This window comes from Harpia harpyja, chromosome 10 (assembly GCF_026419915.1).
Source record: "Harpia harpyja isolate bHarHar1 chromosome 10, bHarHar1 primary haplotype, whole genome shotgun sequence".
NCBI classification, from domain to species: Eukaryota; Metazoa; Chordata; class Aves; order Accipitriformes; family Accipitridae; genus Harpia; species Harpia harpyja.
This window is the reverse complement of record NC_068949.1, coordinates 27,044,017-27,062,502: the sequence shown is the minus strand read 5'-3', so window position 1 is coordinate 27,062,502 and position 18,486 is coordinate 27,044,017. Positions and strand designations below refer to the sequence as shown.

At 41.3% G+C, this 18,486-nt stretch overlaps 1 protein-coding gene across 5 annotated transcripts in view; it reads left to right on the top strand.

Moving 5' to 3' along the window:
- SLC16A12 (solute carrier family 16 member 12) overlaps positions 1–18,486 on the top strand; it is a 37,505-nt gene that overhangs the window by 10,162 nt on the left and 8,857 nt on the right. For 3 of the 5 annotated variants that reach the window (XM_052798930.1, XM_052798932.1, XM_052798929.1), the window contains exons 2-4: positions 14,359–14,567; positions 16,622–16,725; positions 17,990–18,133. In XM_052798930.1, the coding sequence (XP_052654890.1) occupies positions 14,458–14,567; positions 16,622–16,725; positions 17,990–18,133 (358 nt within the window). In that variant the 5' untranslated portion in view covers positions 14,359–14,457. Of the gene's footprint in view, positions 1–11,558; positions 11,646–11,831; positions 11,870–14,358; positions 14,568–16,621; positions 16,726–17,989; positions 18,134–18,486 lie in introns of those variants that run through there. The other 2 variants (XM_052798931.1, XM_052798934.1) reach the window with 2 other exon arrangements.

The following is an 18,486-nucleotide window of genomic DNA, read 5'->3' as shown; positions in this document are numbered from 1 at the left end:
CTTAACTGAAAATGGAAACTTAGCTCAGTGAGACATCTCTTAGCTAAGAAATAGATATTAATTTAATTTGACCTTAATTTTTGTTTACCAGTTTTAATGTGAGATCAAGTTTATCCTGTTGTTATTATGGTGTCATTGAATTTACGGGTGAAGCAACAGTTCCCTGTAACAACTGTTCTTTGGGATGCTCCAGGTTACTCTTTCAGGTAATTCAGAAGACGCAATTTAAATAATACTATCATAATAGAGTTTGTTCCTTAGATGGGGTGAGCTTCCACTGTAAATAGATGATGTTCTTGAAAAACATCACTAGGGCCTGTTCTCTTTCATGGAAAAAACTTAATTTCACCTAGAGAAGATTTTAAGGAATATCATCCTCTGATACTCTCAAGGTAGAAATGTTTTAGACATAATTTTTGTTGTCTGACCATTCTTGAGTTATTTTTATTTCTTTTGTCATCCATGTAAAAAGCTGTTTAAAGTGAAACTGATCCCACTAAAAGAATTACTGATAATGGGATCTAGTTAAGGGACAATTACAAGGTTGGCTGGCATAACAGGATAAGAGGATAACTGTTGAGTCCTCCTTTTAAGTCTCTTGTTTTTTGGTTCCCAAGCTGACATGTGCTGAGACTTTGACCAAATGATACTCATATGACTGTCCAGTCTGAACAGCTAGCAAATGCATTTCTTCACGATGGCTCCTTGACCAGTAATGTCAATAAGGAAGCTGAGATAGAGGAGCCAGGACTACTTTTTTTTTTTTTTTTTTTTACACATTCTTGTAACTCCTGTGGGAGCATGGTACCAGGTTGAAAGCCTATACTTACTTCTACAATCTTTTCCTGAATTTCTTAGCCAGGTGTTTGTTTTTATAAACTTCCTAATGCAGTGGTTCAAGATGCCATGATAAATGGCCTGCAGTTGGTCTGTAGGATCACATGAAGCAGCAGAGCCTGCATAGTTTTCTTCTGAAGTGTTTCCATTTGAGAGTTTGCTGATAGGAGTGTTTGGGTGTTTTACAGGAGATTTGGCAGGCTGGGCTGGTTCTGTGGCTGTAAATGCTCTGCTGCTCTCAGCTGCTGTAATTAGGACTGGGTTTAATAGGAAGAAGAGATGGAACATTTTTATTAATTCTTTCATGACCAGTTCTTAGATAAATTTCTAATTTATTTTCTTAGATAGCATCAGTCTCTTTCTCTCTTTCTTCTCTTTTAAAGTCCTTTAAAATTTCACCTTTTATGGGGTCTTTTATCATTTCTGTCTAACATTTAACAAGATGACTCCCTAACATCTTGTCTTGCTGCTCCATATGGCCTGTTTTCCTCTTTCTTTTATAGCTATCTGCCTTTTCAGTGTAGTTGTTGAAGAGAAAAGACAAACATGATACAATCTGGGGAAAGCAGTTTCCTGGTTTTGTACATACTGTCTCAATACTCCTAATGTAACTCAAACTTCTCTTCTGTAAAATTTCTGCCCTCCCTGCTTAAAGGTTAGTTTTCCTGCCAGAGGCACTCTTGGGTCCTTTGCTGCAGAGTCCTTGGTCTCGTGCTTTTTATGAGTTAAGCTAATCCCATGCTTCTTGTGGTCAGCTGTTTTTTTCAAGCATTCTCTCCAATTACATCTCCATTCCTTAAATGTGAACATAAGCACGTTTGAACACTTACTGTAATATTCGGCTTGTTGACAGTTCTGTGTGTCTATGGAGCTGGGAGGATACAAGAGAGGAGCTGTATGGGAACACCACAGAAAATGAAAATGGAAACTAATTTTTAAAGAATTAAAATAGCCAGAAATCTGAAGAGCAAAGGTAAAACATAATTAATAGGACAGGTAAATTTTTTTCACGTTTCACTTACCAAAACAAAATCATTCTCTATGGAGAGAAATGTTCTTTAACATAAAATTGAGAAAATGTATTTCTGGGCTGCAATACTAATTAGCAGAAGTACACCCTTAAGTCGCATGGAAAGTTCCTGCTGATCGTTCCTGAAAATGATGTAATCAAGCAGCTGCACCAGAATTCACTCAGCAGAGAGAACTTGAGGCACTTTTCTCAAAGCTTTAAAGATTCCCTAAAAGCTAAAATAAGCTATTAAGCAAGGATCTAGTTGAAATATGGGTGGCTTGGTGAGGCTGAATGGAAGCCTGAGCATGAAGAATGTGCTGATCTGCCCAAGACGCGGTGGTTGTTAACTTTCAGTGTGTGATTTCACTAAGACCAACTGTTACTTGTGAGTAGATGCGTGTTTTCACAATGTGCATGCTGTCAAATACGTTCTTCCTGGTCAGAGATTTTTTTTTTTTTACAGCATGCTAAGAGTTTTTCCTCTTGTCCTACATCTGTTTCCTTGTCTTTCATTTCAGTACTTGATGTTTCCTTCCCATTTTAGTAGCTTCCCTGTTGTTATTTTCAGAAATTTGTATGTAGTGACACACATATAAGCCTTCTTGTACAGAGATGTGTTCACTGGTATGTACCTATGGCTATATTATTTATATATATTATATATATAATATATTATATTATGCTTTTTTTAATAGAGTAAATGTGATCTATGAAATGACTTCTCAGAAATACCTAACCCTGTAAAGCAACATTCATCAGTAGCTGCTGTTGAAAACCTGTTTCAGGAAACAGCAGATGTCCTGGTTTTTGTCTTAAACTGTTGCCTTTCCAGTATTTAGAGATTTTTCTTCCATTCCTGCTGGGGATTATATTAACGCACCATGGTATATACAATAATGATATATTATCATTATTAAAGGGAAAATTAATAGTGGCTTTGAAATGATTGTAGGGGTATCTTAATTTTACAGAGTTTAAGGTTTCAGCTGAAAACCTTCCAAGAAAAATAATGGTCAGAGTGACAGTTTGCTATCATATGGTGCGTATTGTCCGTTAGAAGAGCACGTAAGTATCCTAATAGCTTTGTTTCAGAACATAAGCTTGTGTGAATGAAAGGAAATAACCTGCCTTGCCTTTTCACGCCTGATTAGTTTTGCAAACAAATCTTGCATACTGAAGGAGAAGATGAATTGATGCTAACAGCAGCCCTAGAACATCAGGTAAATAGAGGCAATTTTCTGGATAGCTTGTTCTGTAGGTACAGAATTTGTTTTCTAAAATAGTCACGTCCTTTCCCTTTAGAAAGCACTTGTGTAAGAGTCACATCTTGAAAATTAACAGTGAAAAGTATTTTTCTATGTGAATTGTTAAAAACCTGACAATGCTACTCAGGCTCTGAACACTTCAAGAACAGGGGAAAAAGATATCTTTGTTTAAGTGCAGTTCCTCATTTTACTAAAACCCAGCCAGGAACCTCAAGCACATTATAAACCGAATTATTTTTACATAACTTGAATAAGGCTTTTCTCTAAACAGAAGGGCTGAAAAGGTGACAACTGCAAAGGAGCTCAAAGTACAAGTATGTTTTCTGTAAGTACATCACTGAGGTTCTAGATAAGGGCGTATCAGTTTCCCATGGTCTTGCCTCCTGCTTTCTTGGCTTCCCCTCTGCCGAGGAGTGTCGGAGCACTGGGTGGCAGCTCTCCCAGGACACTGCAGAACGGTTGCCAACGCTTCCCCAGGCTGTGACCCCCCCCACCAGGGAGGTATGCTGGAATCAGTGTCCATCTGCATTGATTTCTTATCGGAGATGAGACGTAAAAACTGGCAGCAACCACAGTTTCAGGTGGCCTTTGGCACATGCAGGTGTGTGCAGGAAGACGTGTCTCCGTAGTCTTCAGCCCCTCGGTTTTATCCAGGCAGAGCTGCACTGTTGGTGCCTGAGCACTCCTGGAGTGCCTGATAACATCCTAGTTTTCTCTGGAGGGATCAGAATAGCATTTGCTTGGTCTCTTCTTTGCCAGGTCGTCTCCAGCTAACCTAAGAGAGATTAATTTTTGGATCCTTATCACCGAAGTAGAATCTGTAAAAGAAGGGGAGAGTAGTGATTTCCACAGACTGACTGCATAGTGGTCTAAGAAAAAATGTCCTATTCCCACATGTTCCATGGCAGCTTTGCAGTGGTATTCTTTCTCAGGGTAAGATTTTCCTGAAGATGGAAAAATTAATATACCACATGTAGGGAAAGTGTCAGCTGAAGACCACTTTGAATCAAAACCTTTTTCAGCATTTCCAAACAATTATGGTTGTATGTTAACATTTCTTTAAGGATATAATGGGATATTAATAGGTTCCTGATGATTCAGAAAATTATTAGGCTATCACATAATTAAGTTTAACTATAAATGAGAATTGCTTGACAAAATGTTTAGTCATCATTAATGGTATGTCATAAATCTCAAAAGTAACAGGTAAATGCAATGTAATTATAAATCAATAAACATATAGGTAGCTCTGTAAACAAACAAAAAACCTTCCACAACTGTTGCCTACCCACTATGTGTTAAAAATAATTCTTAGAAATAAATATTAGAAATATTAGGAAAATGTAGAAATATTTAAGAATTTATAGATACTAGCAAAACAATAAGCATCAGACAGTTCTGACATTATCTTCTGCTCTCAATATATACATGATATGTCATGAGCAACCCCTCAACACCAAAAATTCCAAAACATTGTCTTAGAAGTCTTGTTGTATAATTGCAGTTACTGGACAGCAGAGACTGATTGTTTCCTCCCAAAAGGTTTCCTGAGATTTTTTTGTAAGACTTTTTGGCTATTCTCACTTATTTGCAGGAAGGGGAAAGAAAGACGTTAAAATCGAGACAGTGATGGTACCATGCCCCCGCCCCCACCAGCGTGGCTGTTGGCTATCAGTTGGTCAATTAGTAGCATTCGCCTTTCAGGGAGAAAATGCATGTTTGATGGAACACGCATGACCATAACCTTCCTAAGGGTGTGCACGCTGATGGGCTCTGCTTGGATTTCAGTAACAGCTGTGTACTCAAGGAAAGTAGTTGAGCCCTGTTGTTTTCATCACAGTGAAAAGTGAAATGGTGAACACTGCACATGCTAGTTTAAAAACCTTTCAGAATGTCGGATCGAAAATGCACATTTCCAGGTGGGGTTAAGTAGGCTAAAGTCAAGCTTTCTGTGCAAAAGGGTTTTCCTACAAAAATATTCCTTTGTATTTTTTTTACCCTCTATAGTTAACCTGCATTATTGAAGGACTAACCTAGCCAGAAACTATGTTAAAGGGTCAAAAGGTTTCCGTTATAATTTGCTTAACCTTTTGCTGTAGACCCCTTCTGTCAGGCTCTTGTTTTTCTGTTAGCCCCGTACAATGGTTTCCAGAGAAAAAGGAAGTTCATGTTACATTTTTTCATGTGAGTGCTACCAACTTAGCAGACAGTAACTATTTCTGCTGGGGCTCTAGCCATGCCATTTGGTTTAGCAATTTCTGGCAAATTTGACAAATTGAAGAGCCAGTGTTCAAAAGCGATCATTGTGGGAGGCCAGCGCGGCTCTCCCTTTCCTAGCGACACGCTTCTCAGTAGGGGAGCGACTAATGGATGTTGTGCTGTTCCACGACCTTTACTTTTTGCTATCCTTTTCATGTTTCTGCTCTGAGTGGTTTTTGCTCTTGCATAAAAGGCAGTTTTCTGAACTCCTGCCCCTCTTCTGCACCACCCCACTCACCTGTGCCCCTCTCTGGCACCTCCCTTCTCTACCAGCTGGTTAACATCCCTTTGGTTTCCATGTTGCTTCTCCTGTTCCCACATCTATGCTCTGTTCAGTCTGTCATCTTCACAGACATCTCCCTCCCTCATGCGCACGAACTGAAGCAAATGAAGAACATTTGCTGCTCAGCATAGAGATGGGAGTTAATAAGCTGGGCTCTCATACGATTCATCTTCTCTATCTTGATATGTTTCGGATGGTGGGCAAGTTTTATTAGATATTTGTATGATGCCTAGCACCGTGACACCCACTCTCTGATTAGAAGTCCCAAAGTACTACGAGAATACAAATAGGTTATTAATGCTGCTCTTATTTTGTGTCATAAGGAAACCCCTCCTTAAATGTATAAAAGCGGTTAAAGATTTGCAGAGTAAACCATCCACATTTATGCAGGTATATTATAGATAAAAAACTGGAAAAACTTATTACAATCTGTCTTAATATGCTTCTTGTGTTAGTGCTGTGATAGCAATTAAAAGTCAGGTTGGTTTTTGTTTGGTTTTTAAATTTTCCTTTTTTTTTTTTTTTTTTTTTTTACTTTGGTTCTGGTACAATTCCCTAAATGAACTTTAAGGTAAGTGGTTCTTGATGTTAACCATTTGTAACAGTCTTGGAGAGGTACTGAATTTATGGACATCTGAGAAGCTGAATGTGTATCTTGCTTTATATAGAAACACATAATCCTTAGGCTTACTGGTTTGCACAAGGAAAATTTCAGTGGACCAATCTGCCAATCTCTCAGAAAAGCATAAACTTTGGTTTTATCTAGAGGCTGGACAGAGACATCTTTAAGCAGAGAAGAAAGCTGAGGATATAGAGTAGCAGCCTTAAGATGCTCAGTGGAATTATTTTTATTTAGGAATATAGGGTAGGAAAGGACCTCTTGGGTTGTTTTTAAACAAGTCAAAGTCATAATCATACAGCTCTTAATAAACAGCATCTGCTAAAATCAAAACATGCTGTACTTTTCCAGTTAAATAGCTCTCCCAGGGTGCAGAATGGGACAGCTCTTTATTGGAGAAAATAGATTAGATCAGATTAGAAATAGCCTTTAATTCCGAAGAGCTGTACAAAATTAAAGAGTCTTTACTTCCCGTGTGTTTAAGAACAACTTGGAATTTATCTTCCTGCCAGACTGCTGACTGTAGTGCCTACTATGGTATGCAATTGCTGGGGATGGGGAGCAGGGAGCAAAAGGAGGCTGAAAAAGTGCCATTTCTTGACAATCCAGTTGGCAGAAGCTTCTGCAGCTGTCAGCATCTTCTGTGCTCATATCAAATACTGCGTCCCACGTACATGTGCTCTAGTGTATTTGATGTAGGAAATGAGTTAAGGGGCTAGCAAGCCTCTGGGGAGGGCACTGCTCAGTGGGGAAGGGAGATCCCTGACTCTGTGGAGTTGGAGAAACCTGTGACAAAATGGTAATCGGCTATTAATTGGTAATCAGTATTCTGCCAGTTTTCTGTCTTCCCTTTAACCTGCTACTTGGTTTAAGCTCATTTCTCTACTGCAGATTGTTACAGATAAGGCCATCCTTGATCCTTCAAGACCTAAAAATTAACTCTTTCAAAACACGTTAAATCTTTAATCTTGCACATTTCTTATGATCCACTGTCACTTAGCACTTACAATGTTTCTCTCTGTTACCTGACATTTTTCTTTCTCTCTCTCTCCCCTTCTATCCTTTGCTATTCATTCTGTGCCCTTTTTATTTTTTTTATTCAAAGTTCTTTTCTTCTGTTTTGGGGGGTTTGGGTTTTTTTATTAAAGATGCAGCAGTCAGAAAAAAAAAGAACAGAAAGCAAGAGTATTAAAGCAAGAGGTTAATATGAATGAATGTAGCAAATGACTACAAATAATTAATGCTTGGTACAATCTTAAGGTCAAGAAAAGTAAAAAAGTTAGTAGAACTGTCCTAGAGCTACATGAATAGGGTAAATATAGAAAAATATTAAGACTGCCCTAGAGCTAGGTGCATAGGGGTAAATGTAGTAAATATATGCAATTCCATTACCTTTCACTCTAAGCATTAAAGAATTTTCTCCAGCTATGCTTAAGCTGCTTTATACCCGTACTTCATAAAATTCATCTGCATGAATGATCTCAAAGTGACTTTGAAAGCTGTGTATGTTGTTGTTCACAAGAAATATAGGGTTTAAATTCATTGGCGTGAATGAACCTGTTCTGGGAGTGTGTCCTGGCGTTCTGGACAGAGAGACTGTCACAAGTTTCTCAGGCCTCGTGCAACCCATCATCGCTGTGAAGGTAGTAAATGGCACGTACAGTTTATGTGTATGTGTGTATCTTATACTGATCCAGAAAGAAAATTCTAGATAAGTCTCCTTCTTATTCTTGTCTCATGTGCATCTCTGTATTATCAAACAGGTAAAAGTAGGTGTTGGATTCTGTGCTTATTTATGCTGGTATACATATTTGGGCCAGCTCCTTTGGGATGAACCGCACAAAATCCTTCCATACAGTTCTGAAAGAAATTGCAAAAGCATCTTAATGTGCAGCCATTTTAGTTTTGTGTAGCCACGATTGTGCAAAGAAGCAGAAAGTAGCAGAGTGAGACCCCCAGTATGGTCCAGGGGCTGAGTGCTCCTGCCGTGGGGCAGCTGTGACACAAAACTGACCTTGTGCCTGTTCCTCTGGTTGAAGCTGTATCCTTCTACAAACAGAGCATTTTCAAAAAGCATCCAAACTGGCAGGTGAGGTAGCATTTGTTGAGATGATGGAACTGCCCAGTACGTCAATGCTGTAAATATTGCAGCTAACAAGGTAGGAAAAAAGCAACCCCCTGGTCCCCAGGCAGGCTGGTGTGACTGTACCTGCTATTCCTCTGTCCTTCATCACGCAAATGTTTTGCATCTTTACTTCATACTGTTGCGATATCATTATTGAATCAATTTGTTTAAAGACAAAAATCTTCACGGTGGAAGGAGGGGCAGGCAGAGGGGGCAGCAAGTGCTTTGCTGGCTACATGCCGTGTTTTAAAAGGTCAGTGGCTTCCGTCACTGTTCCGGCCAGTTGCTAGGCTGCCGTGGATTTCTGTGCTCTTTTCCCCAGCAAAAAGAACCTCGTGATGAGGTGCAAGGTTATGGTAGTGCCTTTTCAGTAGCCTCACCCGCTCCTTTCTGCTGGCTGAGCAGACGGAGTAAGGGAGATGCTCTCAGGAGCAGTTGTTTTCTTTCCAGTGTTCTCAAAAACAGCTGCTGAAGTAATTGATAGGTTATTTATCCTGCCAAATTGAACCTAATGTATTAACTTGGGGAACAGAGTCACTGTTTAGTGAGCTGTCAGGGCACGCTGGCTAACTAAAGCTTTCTTAGGGATCAGCAGAATTTGTTGCCACCTTCACCCCACTTATATCTTCTTTAAACTCATGGCAAAGTGCATTTACTTAATGCTTGAGTGAAAATTATCTAGCAAAGGTTGCAAAGTGCAGAGCTCTTTCATGAGCTTTTCTTTTAACCCTGCTTTACTTTATCTCTCTCAAGCAGCAGGAACTTTTATGCACGTCCGAGATGTGTTATAATAGCAACCAGTGCTGCCAGTGGGGATCAGGCCTTACAGTGCTAAAGGTGGAGCAGATATGCGATATGAGTCTTATCCTGCACCAGAAAGGTTAAGAAAAAGATGCAACATGAGAGCAAACAAAGGTAGGGCTGGAAAGGGGAGGACATGGTTGCTCAGACAAAGTATGTGCTTTCTGCCTGTTCAACTTCATTTGCAGTCCACTATCTGTACTATCCATGATACGGATAATTAGAAAACAGCACCAGGGCATAAGCAAATGAAGTTTTCTAACCTCAGAATAAAATTGCCAGGTTGACATAGTAAGTGTTTTAGACATGTGCAGCAACAGGAAAGATAATTATTTAACTTGCCTATTAGTTCAGTGGCTATGAAAGGCACAGTACTCCTTGAAGCGAGCATGAAGTCAAGGAGATGAGGTTTGCACTGATCCTACTATGGGGAGGTTGGGTGGCCTATTTCTATGTTGGCTAGGCATTTCTTATAATATGGTTGGGTTTGGTTGCTTGTAACCTCATTAAATATTTGCCATTTGTGTGTACATTGGCAGGCAGGGTTCTGTGAAAATAACAGCAAGTGATCATGTAGCCAAATACCTAATCTCTGTTTGCTTAGCCTGATATGTCATCATATTCTTCCCAAGTACGTTTATGTACAGCTAAAATGTGAACTAGGGTCTCAGACCCGATCTGAAGCTTGCCTGGGAAGTTGGGCCAGAGATCTAGGCTGAGGTCATGGCACTCAGCTATTGCTGTTTGTGCATTAAAATTAGTTAGGGCTCTGTATGTGGGGATTGTTGACTCCTCTGAAAAATTTTGTGTATATTTCTGCTTCTTGTAAGGGTTACTGTTATCCCTTCTGACATTCCTGGAACTTCCTCCTCCACCCTTAATAATCAGAATTTGAAATGACATCTTCATCCCTCCAGAGAGGGAAGTGAAAGACACTGCTCAGAACCAAAATGAGAAGCCCTGCCTTGCCAAGACTCTGCAAAAGCGCTGCAGAGGTATGTCTGAATTGCTCAGGATCCCTCTGTGATGTATCATGTGCTTATGCAAACTCCACCTAACTGCATTACTTGTGATTGCCAGGAAACCCTTGAGCAAAATAATGTGAACTTTATCAGTGCCCTGTTAATTCAGGTGGCTGTCATGGATTCCTACAGGCTATTCAATTATCCAGGCATTTGAACATAACATATTAAACTTGCAATAATACAACAAATCCACCTAGTGTTAGATGCAAAATGTGGTGGCCACATGGTGTAAAGCACTGGTACTTGCTCTGCTTGTTCAAGTGAATTTGGCAGGATAAGGTAATGGAAGACTTTATTGCCAAATCGGGGTATAATCTATTTGTGCTACTCTGGCTTCATGCTAGATTGGGCATCAGCTTTTTTGTGGCTAGGTTAGACACAGACACCCACAAAAGTGTTGAATTTTGTTTTCTGTCAAAGTAGACAGGGATGTGGTGGTGGTTTGCATCAAATTGCACTGCTTGATGATCTGGTCATTCACTGATCCAACATGAAGTATCATGTAACCACTGCCTTAACCATCAGATAACTTGTTGATCCAATGTTTGCACATATTTAGTAAGAGAGTTGCTGCTTGGAGCTATACAGGAAGGGAGGTATAATTGACCCTATTAGTCAAAAATAAAGAACCAGTCATTAGTTCATCTCAGCTTACTCAAAATGTAATATAAACCCTGCAAAATTGTCTGTCATCTGGATGGAATCAACACGAGGTGTATGGTCTGCTCACAAATTAGCAGCACATGCTGGAAAGCAAATACAGAACGTGTGTGTCAAGTGGCTAGTCCATGGATGTGTCTTCTGTATCATGTGCCCAGCATCCTCTAACTAACTTTTGACTGCAAGCATTGTCAGCATCCCTCAAAAATTTTGTGAATAATTGCCTACACATGTGCTTTCTTATTTTACTGCATTAGCCAATTTGTTCTACATTTTTTCCTCAATTTGTTTGTATTTGTGTCAGAGAGTTTGTTTCAGAACACAGTGGGGAGGGAAGGAAGGTATGGGTACACATCGGCACTGCTGTATGTTTGTCCTGAAGCAAATAGGTAAGGTCAAAAAATGAACTTCAAGAAAAACGTCACAAGGCTGGTGAAGAGGCCAGTGATGTCCTTGGGGGCATGTGGGCACCTTCAGAAAGCTCTGTCAGCTCCATTGGAGTTTTTTGCTGTGTATTAGAAAGTTGTGTCAGAAAAGGCAAACTGTTCTGGTCTCCATTCCAGAACTTTCATTTATCTTTTATGTATGTAAGTCCTAGCAGTTGAATACCTTGAAGATGAGATTTGAAATCATAAACTCATTTGGATCTCATTTGATTTGAGTGGTTTTTCTAATCAGCTGTAGGAATGAACTTGTGAAGACTGCATCCAGCTGGGACCCTTGAAACTCACTTAGGAGCCTCTACACATGAGATACAAGGTCTGGTGGCTGCTTACAAAAACTCTTGTAACCGCAGCTATGAATTCTTGTTTGATCTTTGTGAGCTGCTGTGACTATTGCTATATAATCCAAACTGTAGCTATGTCAGATGTCCCATTTGAGATGTGGCCTATTCTTTACACAGAGTGAAGTGTTTACGTAATCAGGCAGAGCAGAGCACTGCGTATCTCTCCAAAGAGCCACAGAAGTGACAAGCAAAGCAGGTCATTAGAGATTTCTTTTTACCATACCTGATCTCTCTTCTAGTTCATTAGTGTGGGTTATATTGTAATAGTACTTCATGCTGCAGTGAAGATCTGTATTGTGCTAGACTCCATACAAACACAGAGAATAACACAGACCTTGCAAAGACTTTATAATACAATTTAACTTAGAATGAAACAGATGTTTATGACAATGGAAGAGAAGAGAATAATAAAGATGGCATTAGTACATGTTCTAATGCTTATTGTGGGCATTGCTTTGGACTCTGAATCATTAGAAAGCTTTTATACAAATATTTACTCATAAATAAATATTAGCAAAACCTATTATATGAAGAGAGAAGATAGGACAGTAATTCTTATTTCCAGATAGTACACAGCATTTTTGGCCTAAAGCAAAATGTGTGATAGCTAACAGGCTGACTAGCACAGAGGCAAAAATAAATGGTACTTCAGGAATGCACAAAGACCTGGAACAGATATTTAATGGTAGCTTTTTTAGCTTGTGTAACTGGATGGTGGTATAATATAGTTTAGGCATCTTTTGTGGATATTTTTACTCGCTGGTGTTTTTCAAGGATATTGTTTCAAACATGGTTACCTCGAATCACTGCTCAAAAGCGTTGACAAGCACACATTTTGTTGTGAGGTTACGAATGGTTCTCTTCATTGTTCACTTCCCGTGGCAGTTCAGGTGCCTCCTACAACAGCACAGTCACTGGCTTTTGGACTTAACCCCCGCCTTTGAAAATGGCGCTTGTTTTTTCTGTTTTTAATATTTATGGACCGAGTTGTGTTAGCATATAGGGCTTGATCATGCCCTGTATGATCAGCTGCGATTCTTGGGCTTTGAAAGCCAAGCAGGTAGATTAGGATAATGCTTCTTATCCTCTTTAAAACAAAAGACTACTAAACCTTTTTAAAAAGAGTCCACTGATTGATTCTCTTGTACAACGTTGTTACAGAGTATTGTTTACAGCCTAGTAGGAATTCAGCTAAGCTTTCAATGTGTTGTGGTTTATGTTTGGTTTTGTCATTCCTGTTTTCTCCTACTTTGTTCACCTCTAAGTTTGGCAATGTGTATGTTTTTCCTGAAATAATTTTCTCATGTTTTTTAGATGCGCCTTCTGATATGTCAGGGGAGGCAGCTGATGAATACTTCTCAAAGGTTCACCTGTGGTGATATTTAGGGTTGGCTCTGGGGTGCCTTGCTGGTTTGGGTCAGGGAGCTCTGGGCTTTGCAGAGCCAAGCCTTGAGCATCACCTGGCTGAGCAGCTTCAAGGACTGAGAAGGCATGTTATTAGCCATGTAGCCGCTTTTTGAGTTCCACTTTTGAGTAGGTCTGCAGCCCTCTTACGTTCTGTAACAGGTAACATTTCTTGGGAAGCCTGTGGTTCTTGTCAGTGGGAATGGTGCATATTCAGCACCTGTCACATTAGGTGATGTAGAAGCTATGTGAGGTTTCTCTCCAAGCAAAACTGAAAGACATCCCAGATAGTTCTCTTATAAATTTTTCATTCATCCAGGGGCTAGGTGCCTGTTGGTGATGGCAAAAACATGGTCTGAAACCCAGCATTGACAGGCAGCACTGTGTGTTCCTGCACTGAGCAAAATGGGGTGTCTCGGGTCCCACGTTCTAGCCGTGCCATGCACTCACTGATGCAGAAAGGACTAAGGGCTGTTGGTCCCATGCTGCTGGTGACACCCACAGCATTGGCAAAACTACTCCAACACACATGACTCAATTACCCATCTAGGGTCCAGCCGGTGTCATTTGGTCTCCTGCAGTGTCCTGCAGCACTCAGTGTGCGTTTAGAGCCCATGTTATGGCCTGGATGCAGACCCTACTTTGATATAAGTGGATAGAAGAGAGGGACAGGCTAGCTCTAACCTTCAGTGAATTGTCCATGCTCAGAAAATGAAGTCACTGTGTCCTGCCTGATTACAGCCTTGATCTAGGGTCTGGCTTGTGAGAACAAGGAGGTCATTGTGTCATCAGATCTGCTCTGATTTTACAATGAATATTCCCTTTTCATACAAAGGTGAAAACTGTACTCCCTCAAACAAAAATTTTGCACTGAAGTATGTACTGAAGAATAGGTACTTTGGAGACTGCAATTAAAAATACAGTTCAGGCCAGGGACTGGCGTGAGCGGGGGAGCCCGTGAAGGTAAATGTGCGGGAGTGACTGGCACCAGTAAAGTATGTGACTTACCTGTATGCACTGTGACATTTGTGGGAAAAGGGTATCATGTGCTAGGATGTAACTGCTGGGCAAATTACCCTGAAATAAATGATACCAGACTCGGGGCCAAATTCTGATGGCACTCTTGCTTCCAACAAATTTTCATAAACTGTGTGTGAAAGAAAACCCTCATTTTTATGCACTAAAGCCAAAGCAGTATGTCCTAGCCCAGCTGTGCAGGTTGCAGCGCGTGCGATGTACCCTGACTCCCTCTCTGCCTGTTTCTTCTCTCTCTCTCTTCAGATGGCCACTAACCCATGTGCCAGGCAGCCCTGGCCCGCGCTCGGCGAGCCGGCCGGAGTCGGCCCCTGCCACTGAGGCAGGGAGGAGGGAGGAATCGCCATGGCCTCGCGCCGGCGGGCCCGGCACGCCGGCCCTCCCGACGGAGGCTGGGGTTGGATGATCGTTGCTGGCTGCTTCCTTGTCACTATCTGTACCAGGGCCGTGACGAGGTAAAGGGGTTGCTTCTTGTCTTTCTGACCTGTTTGTGGCATTACCCTTTTTTTTTTATTTTTTTTTTTTCCTCTCCTTAGGACGAGGATTTGGGATCTCCCCTGATGTCTCACAGCTGCAGGGGTTATTCTGGCTAGCTACAAACCTCTCTCTCGCTACATTTTTAAAGGCTTCCTGAAATCGCTAAGGCTGCGGGGATGGCTGAGGGATTATGAGACCTCTAGTTTTAGTCTTGTCTCCTCTGACAGCTGCTCTATCTCTCAACACCCTCTGCTTGATTTTTTGCAGAATCAAAGCCTGGGTGGTTTGGTCGGGGAGGGAGGAATCATGCAGGGTCTCTTCAGGTCCGTTGTGTCTCTCTGACCCCATAGCCGTGCTCGATTTTGCTAGTCCCAGTGGATTTGCTTGGCTCCTGAGCCTACCTGAGACCTGTAAATACTCCCTTCTCCTACCGCAAGCATTTCAGGTACCATCCTGCCTGCCCAAGAAGGTCTGTGCCCTAGAGACGAAGCCCTCTCTATACCCTTCTGGTATCCAAAATATGCAGAACATATTTTCTCAAAAATTCTTCTCAAAAATAGAAAGAACAGGAATAGACTGCTGCCTTGCATAAACATAATGTATACATCTGGAGTGAGATGGCTTCCACAGCTGCCGTCGGGTGACTTTGATGTTGACTGGAGGCAGCGGACCCTGCTGTGTGTGAACATGGACATTTCAGCTATATTAAGCAGAGAGATAGGCACCCTGGTAACTGAGGAACACTGCGACAGTGTCTTCTTGGACAGTCAGTATAATGTAAATACAGTGTTTCCTACTTAATTTTTACGTTTCTTTTAAAATAAAGTTGCCAGGTTTAGGGATCTAAATTCTAGGGTCTTGGAGTCAACAGCATAAAAGGGGCATGGAAACGTTGACACAATGTTCGTTTATGTATGCAAATGTACTAATTCCCTAATAACAGTAGAGATTTCCTAGTGGATTTAATTCCTTTGTCACATGTGAAGTGTGCTACATGCAGGAAATATCTAATGGCTGGCACACATCTAGAGTACATACAGGAATGAAGTATATGCAAGAAAAAAACTGAAGAATGTGGTTGTTCATTGATTTGCAGGAGGGAAAAAGAGAGGGGGGAAAGGGATCTCCTGCTGATCCAGAAACCAGAATGAAACTATGCAGCCTTTTAATCCGTTCTCCCGCAGAGACAGGTAGAACAGTAACACTCATTAAGCAGAGCAAAGTAACCTCTCCTGGAAGCATTTTAATAAACTGTTGGAAGGTCCATGGGCTCCTGCTGTGTTTTGATTCTCTGTTCATGAGGAGTTGCTTTTCACTTGCTTTGCACTTGTGCATCCATGAACACATAGCTATAGGTGGTGTTGGCTCTTACAGGTACTGTGCTGGCCCTGCCCTGCCAGTTTATGCAGATGTGAATGCCACCATTAGCGAGCAACCAGGTTGGTGAAGCATTGGGGAGCTGAGGCTTTGTGTATCAGGGAAGCAACATTCTGTTGTGGGCTATAAATTGCTGGTGATAATTACAACTTCAATTTCATTTCAGTTAAAAATGGTATGAGTTATAAAAATCTAGCAGCAGATACCACAGTGAGAAACATGTGGTATTATAATGTTCATAATCTCTCTGAAGTAGTAATCTGTCTGAATTAGGTTCTACATCAGCCTAATTGCCTAATCCCACTATTGGGATAATAGTTGGACACCAATTTGTGATTCAGTTGTTGCCAGTGCAAAGCAAGAATTCTTCTCTGGTTGAATCACCCTAGCCTAGATGCCTTACACAGAGTACTGTTGGAATTATTCAACTTGTCCTTCATGCATTAAGGTAGCCTTTCATTTCCAATATCCATTAGAAACTGTTTAAAAATTTCTCCATCTCACTGGGATTTAAGCAAACCACAGATTTGATTTTCCTGGGAGCTGGAGAGGACTTTCAAGTGGATACTCTTTATACCTGAAGAGCGAGACTGATGCTTTCTGTGAGGCAAATATCCCGTGTTCGATAGATTGGTGCTCATGTTTTCTTTCCTAGGTGCATCTCTATTTTTTTTGTGGAGTTCCAGGCATACTTTGGGCAGGATTATGCCAGAACGGCTTGGATCCACTCCATCGTCGACTGTGCTACGATGCTCTGTGGTGTGTATTGCCCTTTTAAGACTAATGTGGCTGCTTTTCCTTCAGCTCCATCTGGTTTTAGCGTGTTCACAAGTTGGTGGAGTCAGCTGGGAAAGATAGATACTGTGGGTTCTCTGGGGTATGGTATATCCAAGCTGCTTCTCCCAGCATAGTTGTGCAGGAAGGGAGTGTCTTCATACTACAGAAAAGAAGCAGAACTTTGTTTTGTCGAATGATCTAAGTTTTCAGAAATGTACTTTTGTTGAGGTCTAGTGGGACAAGTCATGTTTGAGAGCTACTAACCCAGCACTTATTTCTTTTGCCTTTTGATTGGAATCATATTTGAGATTTAGCACAGTATGTACATCTTGCCTTCAGATCAAGTCACAGTTATCCTCCTTTCAGCAAACTTGTATGTTTACAGATAGTATTTTCCCTTAAAAGAAAATTCAGTGTTACGAAAAATGTCATGCATCAGTGCAGCAGTCGTACCGAATTTCTCACAGGTTTACTTTAAAACTGTACAGCTACGTGAAAATTCATGCCCTAATCCTGTGGAAGAGGGTTAATCTGTGAGCATTGCTATGAAGGCACAGGGACACAGCTGGAATGAGACTCTCCTGTGTCAGCCAGGTTATATCTTGGGAAAAAAGAGAAATAAGGATAACCTTGCCCTGGCATTGCAGGTAGCAGAGGAGAGGGCTGGTGATGACACCCCGTGGTATAGGCTGAGTGATCTGGGAGCCATCAACATTGGAGAAGTGCAGGAGAGGGGTAGCAGCCCTGGAGATGGTCCAAAAGATGAGACTTCTCCTGTTTAGGTCTGACGCAGAACCCACAAGGCCAGGGAGGAGCGAGGAAGGATGCCTGAAGTTACTGAGGGCTGAAGTGCAAATTCCAGGTGGGGGAAGGTCTCAGTGTTCTAAGCGTGCAGTAATGAACAGTGTGGGCTGTCACTGTGGCCTCTCTTGACCCCCAAAACTGCAGAGTAGCTGTGTCCCGTAATGACTTTGATCTACTAAAATGGCTGCTGAGAAAGCTACTGTAAATTTCAGTTTTATCCTGACTTTCAGGAAAATGAGTTTTAGAAGTTTTTGGTGCTCGCACCATTGTGATGGGGAGATCTTGGAAGATGACTCTGTGTATCTGTGATCACCGTTTTCTCCTGCTTGCCTACTGCTTCCTTTTCCTTGATGACTTTTCATTTTCCTTCCTTCCTTTTCATTGCAATGAACTGTGTGTGAGTACCTGCCATTAACTACCAGCTTTATTTGTTTCCTTGAAGCCCCGCTTGGGAGTTTAATCAGTAATCATGTATCCTGCCAAGTTGGTATCATTCTAGGAGGGCTGCTTGCATCTACTGGACTAATTCTGAGTTCATTCGCCACCAGCCTGGAACATCTCTACTTATCATTAGGAGTCCTTACAGGTAGGAGGCATTCAGCCCCTTTGTTCCTGCCAGGAAAACAACATGGGAATGTCAAAAATGACAGTCCTCCCTTTCGAGAGGGATGATCTCTTCTCCATGTCATATTCTCACTGCACTGATGAATAGAGATGCTCAGACCTGTTCTGTTCACTGTAAAAGAGAGGATTTGGCTGCCACTGTGAGGGCTTCAGAACTCAGTGAGTCTCATGCAGCCCAAATGCAGCATGCTGGAAAATCAACTCTTTAACTCTGTTACAGAGAGGACTATGGATAAAGTTCTGAAATTATGGGAGGTCAGGAAGGACTGCTGTTGCAGGTGGTACACAAAAATGTTTCCTTTTTTGCCTGTGATT